General features: G+C 39.0%; 1 protein-coding gene across 5 annotated transcripts in view; it reads left to right on the top strand.

Annotated features, from left to right (window-relative positions):
* Nucleotides 1–26,297, top strand: part of NT5C2 (5'-nucleotidase, cytosolic II) — a 142,587-nt gene that overhangs the window by 37,828 nt on the left and 78,462 nt on the right. For 2 of the 5 annotated variants that reach the window (XM_053583049.1, XM_053583050.1), the window contains exon 2: nt 10,674–10,794. In XM_053583049.1, coding sequence (XP_053439024.1) covers nt 10,694–10,794 — 101 coding nt within the window. In that variant the 5' untranslated portion in view covers nt 10,674–10,693. Of the gene's footprint in view, nt 1–10,672; nt 10,795–19,868; nt 20,392–26,297 lie in introns of those variants that run through there. The other 3 variants (XM_053583054.1, XM_053583051.1, XM_053583056.1) reach the window with 2 other exon arrangements.

The raw sequence follows: 26,297 nt of genomic DNA, 5'->3' as shown, positions 1-26,297 counted from the left end.
GAGTCTACTGTATTTCTCAGATCTTTGAGGGCTGCAAATTCTTGTCTCAATGTGTCAAAATATTTGGTGATTTTATTCAAAATATTTTATTCATTGAATTCTTGAGACAACTTTTGAATTGCTCCTTGAATTTCTAATTCCAGCTTTACCTCCAGTCTATTAATATTATTTGCAATCCAAACTCCAAATTTGATTTCTGACATCTCAGCCGTTTGTCTATGAATGGGATCTTCAGTTGTGTCCGCCATATCGTTCCTTGGGGGAGTTGATCTACTCTGATTATTCATGTTACCAGAGTTTTCCCGCTGATTCCGCCCTATGATTATTTTACACTGTTTGACTAGATGAGCAGATAAGGTGAAGTTGGGTTGGGGGACTCCTGGAGTAGTGATTAACCAGCCCTTTGCCCAAGAGCTGTGACTGGTGTCTGTACTTTTTCCCCTAGAGCTTTGCAAAGGACCTGTATAGTGCTACAGCCTGAGACACTGGGAACTTACTTGGTGTGGTGTGGCTAAGTGGCTCCGTCTTGTTTTTAGCTGGTCTCTGTCCTACCCTAGTGAATTAGTTACTCTGAGTTGAAGTCTCAGCTGTGGAGAAATACTAGCAATTAAGTCACCTTGCCCCCCATGGGCAACAACTGGAAAAGGAAAATCAAACCTTTCCACAAACACACACCCAGGGTACCACTTTGGATAGTCTTCGGATGATTGGGCCAGTTCGAAAGATCCAAATCAATTGTCCCAGTCAACACCCGTTCTCAAGTGAGGGAGTTCAAAAGGTCTCTGCAACTAGATAGCAAGGGTCAGCTGGAGGCTCGAGTATGACTTATTCTGGTACTCCGTGGAGTCAGAAGGACCCTCCCAACAAATGAATTAGTCTGGGAAGGTTGATGCCTCCTTCCCCACCTTGCACCTCTGTCACACTCAGTCACTGGTAACCCCAAGGGGCTATTAGCCAGTTCCCTCCAATGAGCAGATGCTCCAGGGGTTTGAGCCTGCCTGAGTCACAGAGAGATCTTATGTCTCCTTGGCTAGGCCTCTGCACTCTGCCACCATCTGGCAGAGAAAGCTGAGGTCTGACAACCTCGGACGGTTATGGAAGCTGAGGCAGTTCACTCAGTTCCAGCCCCGCCCCTGATTGATGTTGCTGACACTTATATTTGCGCAGAATTTGTGATTTTGTCCTGGCTATATTCCTCTGCAGACCAGGCACTGTTTTGAGTTCACAGAAACTACGACTCAGCCCCGGTATGTGCTGCTGTCTGGAGCTAGTGTGTCTGTCTCTCTTGCAGTCTGTGTTGGGGTGGGTGTGGTTAGAGCTCACACTGAGCTCTCAGTTCCTGCCTTTCCCCACCTGTTTTTGTCTTGACTATGATCCCTTGAGGGCCAGGTGTTTCTTAGGCTTCCTAAAGCAATCCTCTGGCTCAGCCCCACCCTGAGAGTATGCCATCTCTGCACATGCTCACTAAAGCAGTCTTCTGGCTCAGCTCTATCCTGGGAGTATGCCGTCTCTGCATGTGCTCACTAAAGCAGTCCTCTGGCTCAGCCCCGCCCTGGGAGTATGCCATCTCTGCGCATGAATCTTCAATTCTCCTTCCCAGCGCTCTGTCCAGACTGGTACTGCCTCAGGCATAACCTTTGCTCACTTGGGGCCTGCATTAAGTCCCAGATCTATTCCTCCAGTGTCTGCCACTGGAGAAGATACTTGGCTTTCTCTGGTTGCCCTGACAGACAGAGAGTGTCCTTCCAAAATATCCCCAGGGGTGTGAGTGTGAGCCCTGTTGTTCCTACTGCTGCTCTGTGCGGGGTGGGGGTGGGGGCACTGCCTCTCCCTTTCCTGTATGGTTCCTTCAGTCCACCGTTTTCTCCTTATATCTGTGCTGCAGAATCAGCACAGACCTGCAACAGCCCATGCCCTGTCCACACCTCTCAAGAAAATGCCCAAGAGTCTGGACTCCATGGGGGACAGCTTCCAGACCTTGGGGTGAGAATGGAAGGGGAGTGCTGGGAGTTCAGAATTGCAGATAGAGAATATATACAGTTTTATGCCTAGCAGGAGAGTGCCATGGCACCCTAGTAGGGGAAGGAGGTCCGGTTTTTAGAGGATCTCTCCCATGGGGTAAAATTGGAGGACGTTTGAATTCTGCTCGCTTGTTTGTAGAAAGTATACTGCGAGCTGTTCTCATGGGAGAGGGGACTCCTGTCTGCCTGGGAATGGATTTTGTATTTTGTTTGTATCCTTGGGGTTGCGGCTCACCTCAGCAGGGTTGATGTGCATTCTTCAACTTTCTCTCTTGGCTCAGCTCCAAACCATCAGCTTACTTGGTAAACTTCTGTCCTGTAACTCTCCTTCTGGATAGGAACTTCTGTGGAAAGCTGGCTCCAGTTGGCTATCTTGCCTCCGCCCCCCTTATTTTTGTCTTTGTATTTAAATTGGGTTTCTTGGTTGGGCACGCTGGGAGGCCAACACAGGAGGTTTGTTTGAGGTCATAAGTTTGAGACCAACCTAAGCAAAAAGTAAGATTCCATCTATACCAAAAATATAAAAATTAGCCACATATGGTGGACTTCTATGTATTTTTAAAATTTCAGAATGTATTCTTACTATTTTTACTTTAAACAGCTATATTTTCAAAAGTCTTAATAGTTAAAAAAAAATCTTTAATAGTTGTCCATTCCTTTGCTTAGATCAATTTACATGTAGTATCATTTTCTTTTTTCTTTTTAGTATCATTTTCCTCTCGTGTGAATGATTGCCTTTAAAATTTCATGTAGTCTGCTAGTAGTGAATTCTTTCAGCTTTTACATGTCTGAAGAAATATTTTATCTTTGTTTGAGAGAGGTATTTTTGCTAGGTAAAGAATTCTAGATTGCCATTTTTTTTCTTTAAGAACTTTAAAGATGCTTCTCCATTTTTTTTTTTTTTCTCATTTGTATTGCTTCAGATGAGAAATATGCTTTTTTTCCTGTCTACATAGTATGTCTTTTTTTTTTCTTTTCCTCTGGCTGCTTTTCTTTTTAGAGACAGAATCTACCATATTACCCTGGCTGGACTTGAACTCTTGGGCCCAGGCAGTCCTCCTGCCTCAGCCTCTCAAGTAGCTAGGACTATGGGCGTGTGCCACTGCACCCAGCTTCTGGCTGCTTTTAAATATTTTCTTCTTGCCACCATTTTGTAAGGAATTTTATTTTTATGTGCCTTTGTGTGGTTTTCTTGTGCTTGGGCTTTGTATAGTTTACTTTGCTTGGGGTTTGCTATGTTTCTTGGGTCTGTGGGTTTATAGCAGTGGTTCTCAACCTGTGGGTCGCGACCCACAGGAACTGTATTAAAAGGGCCGTGGCATTAGGAAGGTTGAGAATCACTGGTTTATAGTTTTCATTAATTTGGAAAATGTTCATCATTTCTTTAAAAATATATGTGTATATATATATATATTTTTAATTTTATTTATTTATTTATTTTTGAGGTAGTCTCATTTTGTTGCCCTTGGTAGAGTGCTGTGGCGTCATAGCTCATAGCAACCTCAAACTCTTGGGCTCAAGCTATTCTCTCACCTCAGACTGCTCAGTAGCTGGAAATACAGGCACCTGCTATACCGCCTGGCAATTTTTAGAGACAGGGTCTCTCTCTGGCTCAGGATGGTCTCGAACCCGTGAGCTCAGGCAACCTACCTACCTCAGCCTCCCAGAGTTCTATGATAACAGGTGTGAGCCACCATGCCCTGATTTAAATATTTTTTTGTCTTTCCCCCTTTTCTTTGCCTTTGCAGACTCTTAATTACACGTATGTTGTACATCTCACTGATGTTCTATTGAAATTTTTTTAGTGCTCTTGCTATTTTAGTTTGGATAGTTTCTATTGTTATGTCTTCAAATTCACTGATCTTTTCTTTAATGGTTAATCTGCTGTTAATCTTATGCAGTTTATTTTTCATCTCAGATATTATAGTTGTTATTTTTAGACATTTGATTTGAGTCTCTATTATTTTTTATGGCTATATTTAACATTTCAGTCATTAGTTGTTTAAATATCTAAAATGCATTCAATTATGAATTATGTATTAAGTAATATAGTATTTGAATTATGCATTAATATATATGTATTTTTTTTTGAGACAGTCTTACTGTGTCACCCTTGGTAGAGTGCTGTGGCATCACAGCTCACAGCAACCTCAAACTCTTGGGCTTAAGTGATTCTCTTGCCTCAGTCCCCAAGTAGCTGGGACTACAGGCACCTGCCACAATGCTCAGCTTTTTTTTGTTGTTGCAGTTGTCATTGTTGTTTAGCTGGCCCGGGCTGGGTTTGAACCTGCCAGCTTCCGTGTATGTAGCTGGTGCCATAACCACTGTATTATGGGTGCCAAGCCTGCATTTATATATTATGTTATGTTCAATTATAATTTCTTTCTTTCTTTTTTTTTTTTTGTTTTTTTGTTTTTTGAGACAGAGTTTTACTTTGTTGCCCTTGGAAGAGTGCAGTGCATCACAGCTACAGCAACCTCTAACTCTTGGGCTCAAGCAATTCTCTTGCCTCAGCCTCCAGGACTATAGGTTCCCACCACAATGCCCGGCTATTTTTCTATTGCAGTTGTCATTGTTGCTTAGCAGGTCCAGGCTAGGTTTGAACCTTCCAGCCTAGGTGTATGTGGTGGGCACTGTAACCACTGTGCTATAGTCACCGAGCCAAAACTGCTAATTTTTGATTGGATGCTAGTTATTTATAAATTTTACCTTGTAGAAAGATATTTTTGTATTCCTGCAAGTATTCTTCAGCTTTGCTTTTTGACATGGTTAAATTACTTGGGAATAGATTGATCCCATTGGATCTTGTTTTAATCTTTGTTAGGCAGGACCAGAGCAGTATTTAAATAATTTTGCTGGCTGGGCTCTGGTGGCCCATGCCTGTAATCCTAGTACTCTGGGAGGTGGAGGTGGGAAATTCGAGACCACCCTGAGCAAAAGTGAGACCCCTATCTCTACTAAAAACAGAAAAAATTAACCAGGTGTGGTGATACATGCCTTTTATGGTGGTGCATGTCTTTAGTTCCAGTATTGAAAATAAGTAATTAAATAAATAAATAAATTTGCCGTACAGACACAAGGCTTTACTGATTACTCTGCCTAGTGCTACTTAAGTGATGAGTTTTTCAGTCTGGCTGTTTGAGATGGAAACCATTCCTAGCTTTGAGCTTCACGGATTATTACTCCCTCTAATCCTTTGGGCTGGTTCTTTTTCAGACTTTAGGCCATTTCCTTACCCACAAGTGCTAATCAATACATAGATGAAGACTTAAGGTATTCCAGGTGTGGTGGCTCACGCCTGTAATCTCACACTTGGGAGGCAAAGATGGGTGGATTGCTTGACCTCACAAGTTCAAGACCAGCCTGAAACAGAACAAGACCCCATCTCTAAAAATTGCTGGGCGTTGTGGGCACATGTATTCCCAGCTACTTGGGAAGCTGAAGCAAGAGAAACGCTTGAGCCCAAGAGTTTGCTGTGAGCTATGATATCATAACACTCTACTGAGGGTGACAAAGTGAAACTCTGTCTCAAAAAACAAAGAGACTTAAGGGTTTACTGTCTGCAGATTTTAGTTTTTTAAAAAATAAAAAAGTAGGGGTTGGCACCTGTAGCTCAGTGGCTAGGGTGCCAGCCACGTACATCGGAGCTGGTGGGTTTGAATCCAGCCCAGGCCTGCCATACACTGACAACTACACTCCAAAAATAGCCGGGCATTGTGGCGGGCACCTGTAGTCCCAACTACTTGGGAGGCTGAGGCAAGAGAATGGCTTAAGCCAGGAGGCGCCTGTGGCTCAAGGAGTAGGGCACCGGTCCCATATGCCGGAGGTGGCAGGTTCAAACCCAGCCCCGGCCAAAAAAATCACACACAAAAAAAGAGAATGGCTTAAGCCCAAGAGTTGGAGGTTGCTGTGAGCTGTGATGCCATGGCACTCTACCCAGGGCGACAGCTTCAGACTCTGTCTCAAAAAAAAAAAAAAGTAGGAGGTAGACTTTTATGAATACCGCTTGAAATTTTTAAAAATGGAAGTGTACCTAAAGCTTTACCAATAAATGAATTTTATTTTCTATGCTTTACAAAATGACCATAATTGCAATTGAAGTCTTTTCCTTTTTTTTTTTTTTTTTTGGCTAGGGCCGGTATATGGAGCTGGTGCCCTACACCTTTGAGCCACAGGCACTGCCCACAATTGAAGGTCTTTTCTAATAGATCATTCTTCTGATTTCTCTTAATTCATTAAGTTTACCTATTTCTTTCTTTTTTTTTTTTTTTTTTTGTAGAGACAGAGTCTCACTTTATGGCCCTCGGTAGAGTGCCGTGGCCTCACACAGCTCACAGCAACCTCCAACTCCTGGGCTTAAGCGATTCTCTTGCCTCAGCCTCCCGAGTAGCTGGGACTACAGGCGCCCGCCACAACGCCTGGCTATTTTTTGGTTGCAGTTCGGCCGGGGCTGGGTTTGAACCCACTGCCCTCGGTATATGGGGCCGGCGCCTTACCGACTGAGCCACAGGTGCCGCCCAAGTTTACCTATTTCATTTCTGATTCTATTTAAGCTTATGTAAGAAATAGGCTTATCTAAAAAATACCTATCATTCAGGTTTAATTGTAATTCTCTACTGTAAAATTTTTTCCATATGTTGGATCCACACAATAGTCTTGATTTGCTATATGAATTTTTTTTTGCTATATGAATTTTTAAATGCAAAAAATAACCCCTTCAAAACACAAAAATCCAGTCATAGTATAGCTGGATTCAGTTAGAATAGTCTAGTAAATAACTTTTCTGAAGTTCATTTTTACACTTCAAGAGGAGTTTAACTACAATTTTTGAAAGTTCCAAGTACTATTGTTCTATAGTGTTTAGAATTCTGGATTACTCTGAATACATTACAAACCTAAGTATATATCCAAAAGAATTGAATACTGGTAATCAAGTATATTACATGCAAGTTCATAGAAGCACTATTTACAAAACAGCCAAAAGTTAGGAGTAGTCCAAATGTCCATCAGCAGATGAGTGGATAAACAAATCGTGGTATATAAATACAGGCTATCCATACATAAAGTTTGTGTGTAATTTAGTTGTAACGTTGTAAGTATATGTGATAGACAGAGACTGTAAAAAGGATTAGAAAGAGGAAACACTTTTTTGTAGTGATTTTGTTAACTTTCAACATGTCCACCATCATTATTAACACAAAGAGTAATACAATTCTGTAGTTCTCGGAAAACATTTTCAAGTGATTTTCAGTAATACCAGCAATCACATAAGTTATCCCAGCTTGCAAGTCTTCTAAAGATCAAGGTTTGGTTTATTCATGGTTTTAACATGGCTGCGTGAACAGAAATCCAATGGAGTCAAATCTGGCAAACGTAGAGGCCAAGAAAATGGTCTACCTTTTCCAATCTACCTGTTAGGGAATTTCTCACGTAGAAACTGTCAAATATGCAAAGCAAAGTGACAAGGAGCACCATCTTATCGAAACACTGTATTCTCCACCAGTCCTAATTGTTCAAACTGAGGAATAAAATAATTTTGCAGCATTTCTAAATAACTATCACCATTAACAACATGCCCTTCAAAAAAGAATGGCCCTATGACTTGCTTTTTCCCAGAGCACATCACACATTAACTTTGGGAGAACCTCTTTCATGTTCAACAGACTCCTGTGGATTTTCAGTTCCCCAAATAAGGCAATTATGCTTGTTGACTTTGCCACTAATGTGGAATGTTGCTTCATTGGAGAACATTAAATTATTTTATTAAAAAATGCATCATTGTTGCTAAGTTTTTCATTGAACAGAAAGTTTTGCATGATAATCCTCTTCTAATAACATTTGATGCACTCAAATTTGTATGCTTTCATGTGAAGTCTTGTCCATAGAATCTTATGCGTAGTAGACTTGAAAGCCTTAGCTCTAGTGATGCCCGTATTAATGACTTTCATGGACTTACCTCAAAGGTTTCTTCTATGGATGCTACAGTTTCTTCACTAACATGTGGCCTATCAGACCATGGCTTATCATTGACAGAACCTGTTTCTTTAAATTTTTTTTATCCAGTTGGATATGGAATTCCTGTGTGGTGCTTCTTTCTGGTAATGAGTTCTAAAACCTTTGGTCAGCAGGCGTAGATTTTAGTTCAGCCAACAAAACACAATTTACTTTCTCTTCCAGTGAAGACGTGGATCAACAATGATTCTGAAAAATAAGTAATTTTTAAGTTAAATTTCTAAAATTTTCTAAAGACAAAAGAAGAAACACTAGATACATCAAGCTTTCTAATCCTTTTTATGAATACTTTCTATCACATATACATATTTTTTCTTCAGTCACTAAAAGGAATAAAATATCTGACAAATTTCTTGATGATCCTTGAAAATATGCTAAGTGAAGGAAGAGAGTCAAAAAATAAAAGGTCATGGAGGGCATGGTGGCTCTTGCCTGTAATCCTGGCACTCTGGGAGACTGAACTGGGAGGATTACTTGAGGCCAGGAGTTTGAGACTAGCCTGAGCAAGATTAAGAGCCTGTGGTGGTGCCCGTAGCTCAGTGGGTAGGGTGCTGGCCACATAGCACTGAGGCTGGCAGGTTTGAACCCAGCCTGGGCCAGCTAAAAACAACAATAACAACTGCAACAACAACAAAAATAGCTGGGCATTGTGGCAGTTGGCTGCAGTCCCACGGCACTCTACCCAGCGTGATAGCTTGAGACTCTGTCTCTAAAAGAAAAAAAAAAAAAGATCAAGAGCCTGTCTCTACAAAAAATAGAAAAATTAGCCAGATGTGGTAGTGTGCACCCATAGTCTCAGCTACTTGGGAGGCTGAGGCAAGAGGATTGCTCAAGTCCAGGAGTTTGAGTTTGCTATAATGCCGTTGCACTCTTGCCTTGAGGACAGAGCCGGATTCTATCTCAAAAAAAAAATAAAATAAAAGGCCACATATTTTGTGATTTCATTTATATAAAATATTCAGAATAGTTAAATCCATAGAGACAGACCCAGATTGGTTGTTGCCAGAGGTATTGGGGAGGGAATAGTGGGGAGAAACTACTTAATGAATAATGGATTTTACTTTGCAGTTATAGAAATATGTTGAAACTAGACAGACTTTGTGGTTACACATTATGAATGTATTAAGTGCCACTGACTTGTTCACTTTAAAGTGGTTATTTGTCTCAAATGAATTTCTCCAATAAATTATTACTTTAAGAAAGCTACAAAGACGGTTTATTTAAAAATTGATTTAGGGGCGGCTCCTGTGGCTCAGTGAGTAGGGTGCGGGCCCAAACCCAGCCCCGGCCAAACTGCAACAGAAAATAGCCGGGCGTTGTGGTGGGTGCCTGTAGTCCCAGCTGCTCGGGAGGCTGAGGCAAGAGAATCGCGTAAGCCCAAGAGTTAGAAGTTGCTGTGAGCCATGTGACGCCACGGCACTCTACCCGAGGGCAGTACAGTGGTACTCTGTCTCTACAAAAAAAATAAATAAATAAAAATTGATTTAGTATTATATATTATGTTCAAAATGGGAATAAGTTAGGTTTTAGATGTTTTTACAAATACTGATATATTAATAAAATATTAATAAACTTTAAAGGGATATTATTTATCCTTATTTAAAGCTATTTATAATATCCCAGTTATAACCTAAGAATAGGGAGAAAGGGGAAAGGGAGGGGAGGGAGGGGGGAGGGAGGCGGAAGAAGGGGGACTAATGGGATTACACCTGCGGTGCATCTTACAAGGGTATATGTGAATCCTAGTAAATGTGGAATGTAAAGGTCTTAGCAAAATAACTAAGAAAATGCTACAAAAGCTATGTTAACTAATGTGATGAAAATGTGTCAAACGATATATGAACCAAGTGTATGGTGCCCCATGATCATACTAATGTACACAGCTATGGTTTAATAAAAAAAATAAATAAATAAAAAATAAAGCTATTTATAATTCAAAGCTTCAAAAAGAAATGAAACCTGGGCTTAGCACCTGTAGCTCAGTGGTTACAGCACCAACCACATGCACTGAGGCTGGCGGGTTCAAACCTGGCCTGGGTCAGCTAAACAACAATGACAACTGCAACAAAAAATAGCTGAGCATTGTGGCGGGCACCTGTAGTCCCAGCTACTTGGGAGGCTGAGGCAAGAGAATCTCTTAAGCCCAAGAGTTTGAGGTTGCTGTGAGCTTTTGCTGCCACAGCACTCTACCGAGGGTGATGTAGTGAGACTCTGTCTCAAAAAAAAAAAAAAAAAAAGGCTTAATACACACAATTTATAAACATGTGTATTTACTTAAACATGTATTTACTTAAAATTATATATTTTCACAAACCTGTAGACTCAGTGCCTTTTCTTTTCTTTCTTTTTTTTTTTTTTGACTCAGTGCCCTTTCTAAAATCTAGGATTAAAGTTAGTAATTATTGGCAGCTGTGCTTAATTATTTGGCATTATATAGATCTGGGTAGAAATAAAATCATTTTTCTAAATTTACATAGTTTAGAAATATCAGTATGATTTTCAGCATATTTACCATATTCAGTATTCAGCATGTTTTAATAGGTAATTAAGCAGTTTCCAAGCAAGAGTTTTTAGAATATTTTTAACAGTCAGATATCAGATGCCAATATTAAGCTACTAACTCACTGATTTTCTTTCTAGAATTCAGCCATATAATTAAAATGACAACCTCCTGGAGTGATCGCTTACAGAATGTAGCAGATATGCCAGCTAACATGGATAAGCATGCCCTGAAAAAATATCGTCGTGAAGCCTATCATCGGTAAATATTTTGTATATTTAATCCTCACAATAGCTCTGTGAAGTAGGCACTTACTATCTGCATTTTACAGATAGATGAAGTTAATGTATAGAGAAGTTAAGTAATTTAACCTAGATCACATAGCTAGTTTGTGATTAATAAAAGTCCTTATGAGAAAGAAGTCTAGCTGCTAGAAAATTACACCTAAGTTGGTAAGAATGAAATTCTTAACTGGTATTTACTCACAAATTGATTGTAACTTTTAAAACAGATCTTTAAAATTGGCAAAATTTTCTTGTTTAAACTTTAATACTTTCTCTAAATCATTTTTTCTTTAATAAGTTTAAATTGCATTTTTTTTTTATTTACCTCTTTTTATAGATTGAATTAAATGCCTGCTTCTCCCTAAATCTTCAGTAGCTAAGATACTTGGAACTAGGTAATATGTAGGAATTGGTAATTTTAAGCAGAAATTAGAACTTTATATTTTCAGTGAATTTGTAGGATAGTAAGATCTGGGCCCTACAAGAACCATTTCTGCCTCACACCCTAGGAAAACCAAGAATAAGTACAAATGCTGGTACTTGATAGTGTTAAAAATCGAGTGTGAACCTCAGAAAGTCTAAAACAACTCATAATCACTTAGCTGTTTCTGGGCTAGAGGAAAAAGGAAATGAATATATATATATATATATATTTTTTTTTTTGTGATAGAGCCTCAAGCTGTCACCCTGGGTACAGTGCCCTGGCATCACAGCTCACAGCAACCTCCAACTCCTGGGCTCAAGCGATTCTCCTGCCTCAGCCTCCCAAGTAGCTGGGACTACAGGCACCTGCCACAATGCCCGGCTATTTTTTTGGTTGCGGCCGTTCATTATTGTTTGGCGGGCCCGGGCTGGATTCAAACCGCCAGCTCAGGTGTATGTGGCTGGCGCCTTAGCTAGGCACCGAGCCGAATATTACTTTTAAAGTCTTACTAGAAAAATGATTACAGTTTATACAGGTACATTTTGTAAGCAGACAAAATAATTCTGAGTCCACTCTTTATGTAGGAAAACTAGGTCAGAATTAGATATCATTTTACTGTTTCAGTAAGTATTAACATTTTGAAGAAAACAGTTGATATTGTTTCAAAAGTTAATTCTATTAATAGTTGGTTCTTAAAGTAGGCTGGTGTTACTTGCCTCATGGTAGGTCACTATGTGGCATTTCTAGGTGTTATGCTGCTGCTATTCTTTAAATCCTGAAAAAGTGAAAACATTTCAGGTTCCCGTTAAGACTCAGAATCAGTCAGAGGGTACTAATGAACCTCATCTGTGTGTGAAACATGTTGCTAGATACGGGATGTTAAAATATAAAGTGGAATGCTTATGCATGTCTGTTTAAATAAAACATAACATAGGCATTTGGAAGAGATTATGTTATGTATAGATATTCTACTTCCTATTCAGTCATTTGCCTAGTCTTTTTTTTTTTTAAAGAGTCTCATTTTGTTGCCCTTGGTAGAGTGCCGTGGTGTCATGGCTCACAACAACCTCAAACTCTTGGGCTTAAGCAATCCTCTTGCTTTAGCCTCCCAAGTAGCTGGGACTACAGGCCCCCGCCATAATGCCTGGCTATTTTTTTGTTGCAGTTTGGCTGGGCTGGGTTTGAAGCCACCATCCTTGGTATATGGGGCCGGCGCCCTACCCACTGAACCACAGGCGCTGCCCAGGATGTAATTTTTTTTTTTTTTTTTTGCAGTTTTTGGCCAGGGTTGGGTTTGAATCCGCCACCTCTGGCATATGGGCCAATGCCCTACTCCTTTGAACCACAGGTGCCGCCCAGGATGTAATTTTTTTTTTTTTTTTGCAGTTTTGGCCGAGGCTGGGTTTGAACCCGCCACCTCTGGCATATGAGGCCAGCGCCCCACTCCTTTGAGCCACAGGCGCTGCCCAGGATGTAATATTTTTAATAGTGGGACCCAGTAAGAATTATGTACTAGGCTTGGCGCCTGCAGCATAGTGGTTATGGTGCCGGCCACATACACCAAGGCTGGTGGGTTCGAACCTAGCTCGGGCCAGCTAAACAACAATGATAACTGCAACCAAAAAATAGATGGGAGTTGTGGTGGGTGCTCATAGTCCCAGCTACTTGGAAGGCTGAGGCAAGAGAATCGCTTAAGCCCAAGAGTTTGAGTTGTGATGCCACAGCATTCTACTGAAGGTGACATAGTGAGACTGTCTCAAAAAAGAAAAAAATAATTATGTAATAAAGGAGAGATCACCTAGTTAACATCAAGTTTCTAGTAAATACTTAGTACATTGTACTTAACTATGGACATTGTCCTAATTGTACTTAACTATGTCATAGCCTGAATGTACTTCTGACTCATTTGGAATGGTATTTCCTGGAAGATTTTAGTTGGGCTCTGTAACCTACATTATTTACATAGTCAGATACAGTCTGAAACAATAGAAGCAAAAAAAGCATCATCAAGAGGTTGAATTTTTAGTTAATTGAGAGAAATTTTTTTTTTTTTTTTTAGAGACAGAGTCTCACTTTATCACCTGTGATAGAGTGCTGTGGCATCACAGATCACGGCAACCTCCATCTCCTGGGCTTAGGCGATTCTCTTGCCTCAGCCTCCTGAGTAGCTGGGACTACAGGCGCCCACCATAATGCCTGGCGTTTTTTTTTTTTTTTTGTGGCAGTTTGGCCCGGGCCAGGTTTGAACCTGCCACCCTTGGTATATGGGGCTAGCGCCCTACCCACTGAGCCACAGGTGCCACCTTGAGAGAAATTTTTAATATAGGAAAATTGGGTTCTTGGGCTCTTGCAAGTAAGTATTTGCTTAAAAAAATTTATGTGTTTTTTAAATTATATATATGGCATACAACATGTTTTAAAATATGTATACATTATTGAATGGCTAACATGCATTACCTCACATACTTACCATTTTTTGGTGATGAGAACACTTAAAATCTACTCTCCTAGTAATTTTCGAGTATATAATACATTACTGTTAACTACAGTCATCATGTTGTATAATAGATCTCTTGAAATTAATCCTCCCTAACAGTATTTGCTTTTGTTAATTAAAAATGTTAAATAGGAACCATTTAGAAGAAATTTATTTTAGTTTTCTATTCTAGTTAAGTCAATTTGTGGAGTAGTCTGTTTCCAGGGCTTTTCATTTATTTGAGTAAGTAATCTATCATTGGTTACAGTTAGGCAGACTGTGCTGATCATTTTTTTTTTTTTTTTTGGAGACAGAGTCTCACTGTGTTCTCCTGCAGTAGGCGCTATGACATTGCAGCTCACAGCAACCTCAACCTCTTGAGTTCAAGCAATTCTCTTGCTTCAGCCTCTCAGATAGCTGGGACTACAGGCACCTGCCACAACGCCCAGCTATTTTTTTTTTTTTTTGTTGTTGTTGTTGTAGTAGTTGTCATTGTTTGGCAGGCCCTGGCCAAGTTTGAACCTGCCAGCCCCTGTGTATGTGGCCAGCACACTAGCCTTCTGAGCTATAGGTGCCGAGCCAGACTGTGCTGATCATTATCACAAAGTATACATCGTATGTAATGCTTTAGAATTTCCTTTAGAAGAAACTAAATAATCTTAGGTAACTACCTACCTTACATCTATCTACCTAGAAGATAGAAACATCTATTTCCTAGCTTTTTTCTTATTTAATACTGGTCTTCTAAATTTCAATATGGAAATGATGGTCATGTGTCATTATTAAGGAACTGGCCTTTAGCATGTATGACTGTTCTTCCTCCATTTCCTTATTATGGTTGTTAGGTTTCTGGGCTGAGGATAGTCATCAGACCAAACCTTTCTTTGGAATGTGATTTGCCATATGGTCAGAATATAGGCAGAGTGCTTAGATGTCATTGTGACCTGAAGGAGGCAGGTTAGAAAATTATCTCTTAAATAATTCCTTAACACCTAGAATCTGATAGTGATTAATACAGATCAGATTTTGTATTTACCAAATCTAAGAATGGAACTATTAGATTTTTCATCTGCTTTCCACGTTGACTATGCCCAGGATGCTGAAGTCAGGTATTTGGTTTTATCTTTTTAAAGTTCTGATGATTATAGTATAACAGAATTTCTATAGTATAACAGTGAATTGGCTTGTTTCTTTATGAGTACAAATTATGAATTCAGTAGTAGTTTTATCATATTGAACTAAAATTTGGTAAGTAATTAGACTTGAAAATTTTTTGTTTCAGCCAATATTTTGTCTTATTTTAAAAGATATTGCAATTGCCTTATCTTAAATTCTTTAAAGCCTTTTATATATAAAATTTGCATGTTTATCTGAAATTTTTGTTAAGTTACAAGTTAGGAATCCAAAGCCATACTTATTTAAAACCCATTGAATAATGTTTTTTTCTTAAATCAAAGTAGATTTATTATGCATATTTAAGGAGTGAAAAAGGAATTTGTGTATATATGTAAAATAATTTTCCAGTACCTATAGCTTGGAACAGTAATAGATTTGGAAATATTTATGATTTTTTTTAACCTCATACTAAAAGCAGGTATTAGGTTATATGCAGACATGTACTGCCAAGTTGATAAATTTTATTTCTTTCTCTATGTATTAGGTCATGCCATCTACTGATAAGGGTGGTTTTACTTGTTTTCCAATTTGGAAGCCTTTTGTTTCTTTTCTTATTCTTTCTTTTCTTTTCAAGAGACAGAGTCTCACTTTATCACCCTCAGTAGAATGCTCTGGTGTCATAGCTCACAGCAACCTCCAACTCCTGAGCTTCGGTGATTCTCTCGCCTCAGCCTCCTGAGTAGCTGGGACCATAACGTCTGGCTATTTTTTTATTGCAGTTTGGCTGGAGTCAGGTTTGAACATGCCACCCTCAGTATATGGGGCTGGTGCCCTGCCCACTGAGCCACAGGCGCTGCCCAGCTTTTCGTTTCTTTTTCTTTTTTTTTTCGTTTCTTTTTCTTGCTGAATTCCTTTGGTAAGAATGTCTAGTATAATGTTGAATAGAACTGATGACAGTAGGCATCCTTTTCTTATAGGAAGAAAGCTTCTAGTTGTTCATCGTAAGTGTATATGTATGAGGTTAGTTGCAGGCTTTTCACTGTAGCCTTTTGTCAGTTATGTAGTATGTTGGCATATAATTATTTATAGCATTGCCTTATAGCTTCTGTTTATATTTCTGTAAGGTCAGTAGTAATATCTTGCTTTTATTCTTGATTGTAGTAATTTGAGTCGCCCCCCCAGCTAAATGTTTGTTAAATTTTTTGATATTTTCCTTCTTTTTAATAATTTACCTCCTTTTTTTTTTTTAGACAGAGTCTCAAGCTATCCCCCTGGGTAGAGTGCTGTGGTGTCACAGCTCACAGCAATCTCAAACTCTTGGACTTAAGCGATTCTCTTGCCTCAGCCTCCCAAGTAGCTGGGACTACAGGTGTCTGCCACAATGCCCGGCTATTTTTTTTGTTGTTGTTGCAGTTGTAATTGTTGTTTTAGCTGGCTTAGGCTGGGTTCGAATCTGCCAGACTTGGTGTATATGGCTGGTGCCCTATCTACTATAGGTGCCACCCTGAACATTTAAATCTTAATGACCTTTGGTCTAAGAGTCAGAAGACCAGAATTATCTCCCTGACTCTATTTCCAACCACCTCTTTTATTTTTATTTATTTATTTTTGCAGTTTTCGGCCACAGCTGGGTTTGAACCCACCACCTCCGGTATATGGGGCTAGCGCCCTACTCCTTTGAGCCACAGGTGCTGCCCCAACCACCTCCTTTAGAGAGTTTTTTTTTTTGTATCTTTTATAATAATCTGGATGGATTTGGAGAACAATTTTCTTTCTTTCTTTCTTTTTTTTTTTTTTTTTTTTTGTTGTTGCAGTTGTCATTGATGTCTAGCTGGCCCGGGCTGGGTTTGAACCTGCCATCCTCAGTGCTTGTGGTCAGCACCGTAACCACGGGCGCAACTCTTTAGAAAGATTTTTAAAGACTTTGTTAACACATTCATTAAGAAGTTAAAGCATATCTGCTTTATAATTGTAGATCCAGGGCGGCCCCTGTGGCTCAAGGAGTAGGGCGCCGGTCCCATATGCCGGAGGTGGCCGGTTCAAACCCAGCCCCGGCCAAAAACCACAAAAAAAAAAAAAAAAAAAAAAAAATTGTAGATCCAAAAAATTAGGGAATAAAATACATAGTAGGCCCAAATTTTAATCTTATTTAAATACACATATGTATGCTTTAATATGAATCTCCTAATCATTTCTAGACTTTCACATTTTCATTTCTGATGATATTTTCCTAGTCCAAGCCCTTGTCATCACTGTCCTGCATTACTGAAGTAGCCCTTAGGTCTCCTTCCCTTGTTCTCTTCAAGTTCATTTTTTAAAATCATGTTATCCTCTGGCTTAAAATCTTTCTTTTTTTTTGGAGGCAGAGTCTCAAGCTGTCATCCTGGGTAGAGTGCCTTGGCATCATAGCTCACAGCAACCTCCAACTCTTGGGCTTAGGCGATTCTCTTGCCTCAGCCTCCGGAGTAGCTGGGACTGTAGGCACCTACCAAAATGCCCCGCTATTTTTTTGTTGCATTTTGGCCAGGGCCGAGTTCAAACCCAAGTTCATACCCTCTGTTTATGGGGCCAGTGCTCTACTCACTGAGCCACAGGCACTGCCCAACTTTTGTTAACTTTTATTTTGTTATCTATGAAACTAGAATAATTTCTACCTTACAGGCTCGGCGCCTGTAGCACAGTGGTTACAGTGCCAGCCACATGCACAGAGGCTGGCAGGTTCGAGCCCAGCTCGGGCCAGCTAAACAACAACGACAACTACCAACAACAACAACAACAACTAAAGTAGCTGGGCATTGTGGCGGGCACCTGTAGTCCCAGCTACTTGGGAGGCTGAGGCAAGAGAATCACTTAAGCCCAAGAGTTTGAGGTCACTGTGAGCTGTGACACTATGGTACTTTACCGAGGGTGGTATAGTGAAACTCTGTCTCAAAAAAAAAAAATTCTACTTTATAGAGTTATTATAAGGAGTAAATGAAATAATAGATATACATATAATGAATTTACTACAGTATCAGTTTTTAGAAAAACAAATAACCCGAACCTGTCTATTAATAAGCCTCAGTCAGGAGGATATAGTTGTACCTCTCTGTTGTGCCTGTCTCTAATACTACAATTATACACTATATAATGCTTTTGAATGGATTTCTTCCACGAGACTTTGAGCTCCTTGAACATCAAGGACTGCTGTATTTATATTAGTATGACTGGTACCTGACATAGAGACATCCAACAAATATTTGTTGAATGTATGCATGAAGTTTGAAAGAGCTAATTATCTTTAGACAATTTCTAACCGTTTGCATAAAGAGGCTCCTGTAAGTGTGTACCCTTTGCTCAAGTGATATTTGTTTTCCTTTCTCTTTGCCAGTAGTAAAGTCTTAAAATAGTAATTACATTTATTTCCACCACCCTGAGCTGTGATACCACAGGCTGAAAATCCAAGGAATGCATGGGAAGTTGGCACTCTAAAGGATTAGATCATTTTTCCATTTTCAGTTTGTATTCTTTTTTTTTTTTTAAGAGACAGAGTCTTACTTTGCCACCCTTGGTAGAGTGCTGTAACGTCACAGCTCACGGCAAGCTCCAGCTCTTGGGCTTAGGCGATTTTCTCGCTTCAGCCTCCTGAGTAGCTGGGACTACAGGTGCCCGCCACAACGTCTGGCTATTTTTTGTTGCAGTTTGGCCGGGGCTGGGTTTGAACCCACCACCCTAGTGGGGCCGGCACCCCACTCACTGAGCCACAGGTGATGCCCTCAGTTTGTATTCTTACATTTATGGAATTTGGTTTGAGGCTAGTCAATGGAAGTCCTTCATATTCATGTAAAATTTGAGATTTATATTTAAAAAAAAATATTTCCCAAGAGATTCATTTTGAAGAGACTCTTAAGAAAAGAAAAAACAAAAAAAAAACAACTTGAGGTCTGGAGTTTGAGACCAAGAGATGTATTAGTGAGGTAATGGTTGCTTTTCCTGCTCCCCTACCCTCAAAGTTTAGTAGTTCTTTGAATGCTTACATAAGACAGACAGATGTTATCTTTCCTTTTATATACTTAAAAGCTTAGGTTTAGGGCTCAGCCCCCGTAGCTCAGTGAGTAGGGTGCCAGCTACATATACCAAGGCTGGGAGGTTAGAGGCTGGCAGGATCAAGCCCGGTGTGGGCCTGCTAAACAACAATGACAACTGCAACAAAAAAATAGCAGAGTGTTGTGGCGGGCGCCTGTAGTCCCAGATACTCGGAAGGCCGAGGCAAGAGAATGGCTTGAGCCCAAGAGTTTGAGGTTGCTGTGAGCTGTGACCAAGGGTGACATAGTGAGAGTCTCTCAAAAAAAAAGCTTAGGTTTAGGTTAAGTAACTTATTTAAGATTTCAAAACCAGAAAGTGGAGGAGTTGGGATTTAAACTTAGTTGTTCCAATGTTCATTCTCTTTCCATTACACCATATTGCTTTTCTAAATAAATTGAAAATAATTTTATTTTGAATTTATAGAATTTAATAATGATTATAATTACTTGGTGACAATTTAAACAATTAAATAACTAATAAAATCTTTATGGTAAGATATTTAAGTAATATTTAAGGAGATAAAGGTTTTCAAAAATTTTGGTTCATGTAGTATTTCTGTAAGGTATGTATATTTTATTTTTAATTTGAATTACCACTAGGAAGACTTATTTGCCATCTCAGTGTTGTTAGACTTTAGCAGATTTATTTCTTCCTCTTTCACATAATTCCTATGCATTATATTGGTCAGGAAGCAGGAAAGTTGCAGATGTTTTTCTTTTAAACTTCAACTGGATCTGAGATTTGGAATGTTCTTAGATTTATCCCCCGTATTCCAAAGATCTGTAAATATCTTTTCACATAAGCTAAAAGTTTCAGGCAGTTATGTGAAATATTTGTGAACACAGATGTTTTCCTTAAAAGCAGTTAATACAATTGCATTAAAGACCTGGGTGTGGAAATAGGTTACTCCTGTAATACGAGATCGGCACATAAATACTTCCTTCTCTTTGTAGTTCACATTGTTCATTTTGTAAGGGAGGAAATAACTAAACTGATAATTAAAACAAAATTATTTCTCCTGTTTCCTCCCCCCACCCCCCAGGAGTAAACTAAAAATGATTTTGACCTACTAGAGCTGCTGGATTCTGTGAAACTCACATTGTTTGCGTACTGTTAGAGGGCCTCATTAGGGGGTAAATTTGCTTTTTCTGTGTTTGCCAGTAAAGTTCCTGTCTCTTGTGGGAACTTGCCATTTGGGTTGATCCTTTCCTAACTGGCCGTCTTAAACAGTTAAGGCCATTAGTATCTTTACTGGTTGTCAATTTTTTCCTATTATTTTTACGTTTTCAAGTATTTAAACCTGAGGATATCGGTCACTGAGATATTGCCTAGTTAGGGTTCGGCATTGTGCCCAAACTTGTTGGGCCTCTCAGGGCCTGAGTTCTCTGTGCTTTAACAAATGAGCTACAGTTCTCAAGAGATCAGTGAAGCTTGTTTGTTGATCCTGTATTTTCATCCAGAGGAAGTAGATCTTTGAGAATGTCTAAGGAAGGGTGAGTTTATTATTCTTTCTTGCATTTTTCTCAGTGAAGAGGTTATCATCTGAGTGAATTAGAAGATAAATAACCAGTGCTGGCAGTCCGAGAACGGAGGTGGAGACAGGGATTGAAAGAAATTTAGCCCAAAGCGTTTAGCGTTTCATGTGTAATGTAATGTGAAGTTACTGTTCACTGTTGCTGTTTTCAAAGACAGCATTGAAGCTGGTTGATCTTCGTAGGAATTTAGTATGATATAAAAGCACTTTGTTTTCCCTGTGGTAAACTCATTTTGGTTTTTGGTAGAAAGTATTTGTGTAGATTGGAAGCTTTAAGCAAAGGTGATTACCAAAGAATTGAGGGAATTTAACAATTCAAAGGCATTTTAAAATAAACTGTATCTTTAGAAAATGGTGTGAAAGATTCAGTAAAAAGCACCTTATGATTTTGTTTCTTTCTGAGAAATGTAGGCAAAAAACAACTTACAGTAGAATTCCCCATTCTTCTTTGCTTTGTAATATAAAATAATTCTGTGTTAGATTTTATTCTTATGTTATTTTCTCTTATGCTTCAGTCTGAATTATTACTAATTTTCTTTTTGTAATGATTATAAGTGATGTATTAACAACCGCATACTGTTCATTATTCATTTCTAGACTTCTCTCATAACAAGACCTGGTTAATGTTGCCTTTGATAATAATAGGACATAGAGCTCTAAAAAATCTTTTAAAGTACAATAGAGCTCTAAAAAAATCTTTTGAAGTACAGTACAATTTTAATTTTGATATTGTAGAAGGTACTATTTCTTTTTCTAGTTCTTTTGTTCTGTAAGAAATTTTTAAGTATTCTAGAACCTGTCTTTATAATTTAATCATTATGAGCAAAATAAAATTGGCCCATTTCATTGCTATTTTTAAACCTCATTATTGAATAAACAGAACAACTGGGGATATAAATAATTCTGTATTGATTTTTAAACCTGTAATGACGTCACTATAATTTTGAGGTTTGTTTTAAATGGGAAAATTATGAAAGGACTGCCTCTTTAGATTTGTATGTTTTCCAGTACTGACTGCAAATCATTAAACACTTCTATGATGAATACTATCAAAGATGCTGGCATATTTGTCAGTTTTGTATACATGATTGTAGATGTAATATGTGTATTTCTGGATGCAGTTAAAATTCTTGGGAAGTAATTCACACTAATTTTTCCAGAGTATGGCATATGTTAAACTGGGTTAGTTAGAAACAGAAAGTTAGAGGGCCTATACAAGCCACAGACACTATTAAGGGCTAACACACTCTTTTGGGTTTATCTCTATGTGCCCCTATGGTAATTTCTATGCTATTGGTATAGGAATTGATAATGAACAAGTGAATTTGAAGTACCTAGATCATATAAATGAAATTAGTTAGCTTTTATCTTCTATGCTGTTCTTATTTTTTCCCTATTTTTCTATGTTGTCTTTAGAAAAAAATGGACAAACTTTGTGCTTTGAGAGAAAACTTTTTTTTTTTTTTGTTGCAGTTTGGCTAGGGCTGGGTTCGAACCCTCCACCCTCGCTATATGGGGTTGGTGCCCTACTCAGTGAGCCACAGGCATCGCCAAAAAACTGTTATATTCACTGTTTTCTTATGTGTGATACTGAGATTTAGTATAGTGTATTATTATTTAATATCTATGAAATATTTCACTAATAGTAATAGGAAGCTTATTATTAGAGTTAAATCACAAAAAAATGATACTCGAGCCTTGTGTAAACCCATAGTAATCGATACAGTATGGTTTTAGATTAACTTTAGGCATGTAGATCATGGAACTGAATAGAGAGTTCATAGACCTAAATATGTATTGTCAAGTGATTTTCAGAAATGAGGTCAAGGTAACTCAATGGCAAGAGGTTAGTGTTCTTGATAGACACGTTGGGATAACTGAATATTTATATAGAAAAAATGAACTTTGACCTTTACCTTAAACTATACATAAAAATAACACAAAATGGATAATAGACCTAAATATAATCATTAGGACTTTGAATTAGGTAAGGATTCTTAGATAAAATACATAAAAATCGTAAGACAAAATCGATGAATTTGGTTTCATCAAAATTTAAAACAACCAAAAATCTGCTTTTTTGTTTTGAGACAGAGTCTCACTATGTTATTCTTGGTCGAGTACCTAGCATCACAGCTCACAGCAACCTCAACTCTTGGGGCTTAAGCAATTCTCTTGCTTCAGCCTCCCAAGTACCTGGGAATACAGATGCCTACCACAACACCCGACTACAAAACTCTGCTTTTTGAAAGACATTATTTTATTTATTTATTTGTTTGTTTGCTTTAGAGACAGAGTGTCACTTTATGGCCCACGGTAGAGTGCTGTGGCGTCACAGCTCACAGCAACCTCCAGCTATTGGGCTTAGGCGATTCCCTTGCCTCAGCCTCCTGAGTAGTTGGGACTACAGGTGCCTGCCACAGCGCCCGGCTATTTTTTTGTTGCAGTTTGGCCCGGGCCGGGTTTGAATGCGCCACCCTCAGTATATGGGGCTGGTGCTCTACTCACTGAGCCACAGGTGCTGCCCTGAAAGACATTGTTAAGAAAGTTTAAAGGCAAGCCACAGACTGAGAGATAATATTCTCAATACATACATTTATATCTGATGAAGGTCTTATATCCAAAATTTAAAAATGAACTTTTGTAACATAATAATAAAGCAACTCAGTTTAAAAATAGACAAAAGAATTAAAAACATTCAGTGGGGAAAAGATTCCCTATTTAACAAATGGTGCTGGGTAAACTGGCTGGCAACCTGTAGAAGATTGAAACTGGACCCACACCTTTCACTATTAACTAAGATAGACTCTCACTGGATAAAAGATTTAAACTTAAGACATGAAACAATAAAAATACTTGAAGAAAGTGCAGGGAAAACTCTTGAGGGAATCGGCCTGGGTGAATATTTTATGAGAAGGACTCCCCAGGCAATTGAAGCAGTATCAAAAATACACTACTGGGACCTGATCAAACTAAAAAGCTTCTGCACAGCCAAGAACATAGTGAGTAAAGCAAGCAGACAGCAAGCAGAATGGGAGAAAATATTTGCAGGTTATACCTCTGATAAAGGTCTAATAACCAGAATCCACAGAGAACTCAAATTTATTAGCAAGAAAAGAACACGTGACCCCATTTCAGGGTGGGCAAGGGACTTAAAGAGAAAATTCTCTAAAGAAGACCGATGCACAATCTACAAACACATGAAAAAAAGCTCATCATCCTTAATCATCAGAGAAATGCAAATCAAAACTACTTTGAGATATCACCTAACCCCAGTAAGAGTAGCCCACATAACAAAATCCCAAAACCAGAAATGTTGGCGTGGATGTGGAGGAAAGGGCACACTTCTACACTGCTGGTGGGAATGCACACTAATACGTTCCTTCTGGAAGGATGTTTGGAGAACACTTAGAGACCTAAAAATAGACCTGCCATTTGATCCTATAATTCCTTTACTAGGTTTATACCTAGAAGACCAAAAGTCACAATATAACAAAGACATCTGTACCAGAATGTTTATTGCAGCCCAATTTACAATTGCTAAGTCATGGAAGAAGCCCAAGTGCCCATTGACCCACGAATGGACTAGCAAATGGTGGTACATGTATACCATGGAATACTATGCAGCCTTAAAGAAAGATGGAGACTTTACCTCTTTCATGTTTACATGGATGGAGCTGGAACATATTCTTCTTAGCAAAGTATGTCGGGAATGGAAGAAAAAGTATCCAATGTACTCAGCCCTACTATGAATCTAAATTATAGCTTTCACATGAAGGCTATAACGCAACTATAGCACAAGGCTATGGGGAAAGGGCCAAGGAAGGGGAAGGGAGGGGGGAGGTTTTGGTGGAGGGAGGGTAATGGGTGGGGCCACATCTATGGTGCATCTTAGAATGGGTATAGGCGATTGCACTAATGTACACAGCTATGATTTAAATAATTAAAAAAAAATGGACAAAAGATTTGAATAAATAATTTATAAAGGAGGATATGGCAAATAAGCACTTGAAAACATGCTCTTCATCATTAGTCATTAGGAAAATATAAATAAAACCACAATGAAATAACACCATGAGCACAAGCACTAGAATGGCTAAAATTAAAAACACTTGACAGTGTGGAGCAACTGGAACTCTCATGCATTGCTGATGAGAGTGCAAAATAGAAGAGTTTTGGCAGTGTTAAACATATGCTTATCATATGATCCAGTAATCTCATTTTTTTTTTTTTTTGTAGTTTTTGGCTGGGGCTGGGTTTGAACCTGCCACCTCCCGCATATGGGGCCAGCAACCTACTCCTTTGAGCCACAGGTGCCACCCTCCACTTTTTTTTTTGAGACAAAGTCTCACTTTGTCACCCTTGGTAGAGTGCCACTTTGTCACCCTTGGTAGAGTGCCACAGCTCAAAGCAACCTCAAACTCTTGAGCTCAAGTGATTCTTTTGCCTCAGCCTTCCACGTAGCTGGGACTACAGGCGCCCACCACAACACCCAGCTATTTCTTTTTTTTTTTTTTTTTTTGTAGAGACAGAGTCTCACTTTATGGCCCTCGGTAGAGTGCCGTGGCCTCACTCAGCTCACAGCAACCTCCAACTCCTGGGCTTAAGCGATTCTCTTGCCTCAGCCTCCCGAGTAGCTGGGACTACAGGCGCCCGCCACAACGCCCCGCTATTTTTTGGTTGCAGTTTGGCCGGGGCCAGGTTTGAACCCGCCACCCTCGGTATATGGAGCCGGCACCTTACCCACTGAGCCATAGGCGTCGCCCCCACCCAGCTATTTTTTTAGAGATGGGAGTCTTGCTCTTGCTCAGGCTGGTCTTGAACCTGTGAGCTTAGGGCACTCCACCTGCCTCGGCCTCCCAGAGTGCTAGGATTACAGGAGAGAGCCGAGTTCGGCCTTACTTTTAGATAGTTCCTGAAGAGAAACAAAAGAAATGTGTCCACACATATTTGTATGTGGCTATTTGTAGCATCATTTATAACAGTCAAAAATTTGAAACAACTTAAATATCCATTAGCTGAATGGATAAACAAATTGTGGTAAGCCATACAATGCAATTAATAGTCATGAATAAAAGAACTAAATATGATACATGGAACAGGGATGAATCTCAGAAGTATTCTGCTAAGAAGCCAGACACAACAAAACAATGTTAGATTCTATTTATATGCAAACAGTAGTGATAGAAGACATGAATCAGTAATAACTTGGGGCCAGAGGTTGGGAAGAGGATTACAAAAGGACATGAAGAAATTTTTTTGTGTTAAAGGAAATATTCTACATCTTGATTGTGGCAGTCGTTTCATAAACATGCAGGCATCAAAACACAGTGAACTCTACACTTAAAATGGGCAGGTTTTAAGTTATACCTCAATAAAGTTGGTGGGGGGATAAGACTTGAGAAGCTCCTCCTCAACTTGCTGATTTAAAATTTTGTCAATAAAAGGGTTGTAGAGTATTTATATTCAAAGTACTATCTTTGGGAAAATACAAGTAGGTACTCCTATGATATGTAATGCAGGGGAAAAAATGTACTCCCCTTTCAGTGTCATGATTGAACAAGCCTTCAGCTGTTAGTGTTTTTATTACTAGGGCTGCTGTCGTTTATGTAAGAGGCCAAAACAAATTTTATTGTCTTTATTTTAAATTTGGGATTTTGACCTTTCTTCCATTATAGGTTCAGTATACTTGTTAGTTTGGCCTAATGCTAACATGGCTAATCATATTTTCTTCCCTAATTTTTACCTCACAGAATACAGCCTTGATATTTGCTATATTTTATAAATTATCCTTTATGCATTGGCTTTTCAAAAATTACAGAAAATAAAAAACAATTTAGGGGAAAAAAAGGGGCCAGATGCAGT

Source organism: Nycticebus coucang, chromosome 3 (assembly GCF_027406575.1).
Source record: "Nycticebus coucang isolate mNycCou1 chromosome 3, mNycCou1.pri, whole genome shotgun sequence".
Lineage (NCBI taxonomy): Eukaryota > Metazoa > Chordata > Mammalia > Primates > Lorisidae > Nycticebus > Nycticebus coucang.
Note: the sequence above shows the minus strand (reverse complement) of the source record. Positions and strands in the feature narration are given on the sequence as shown.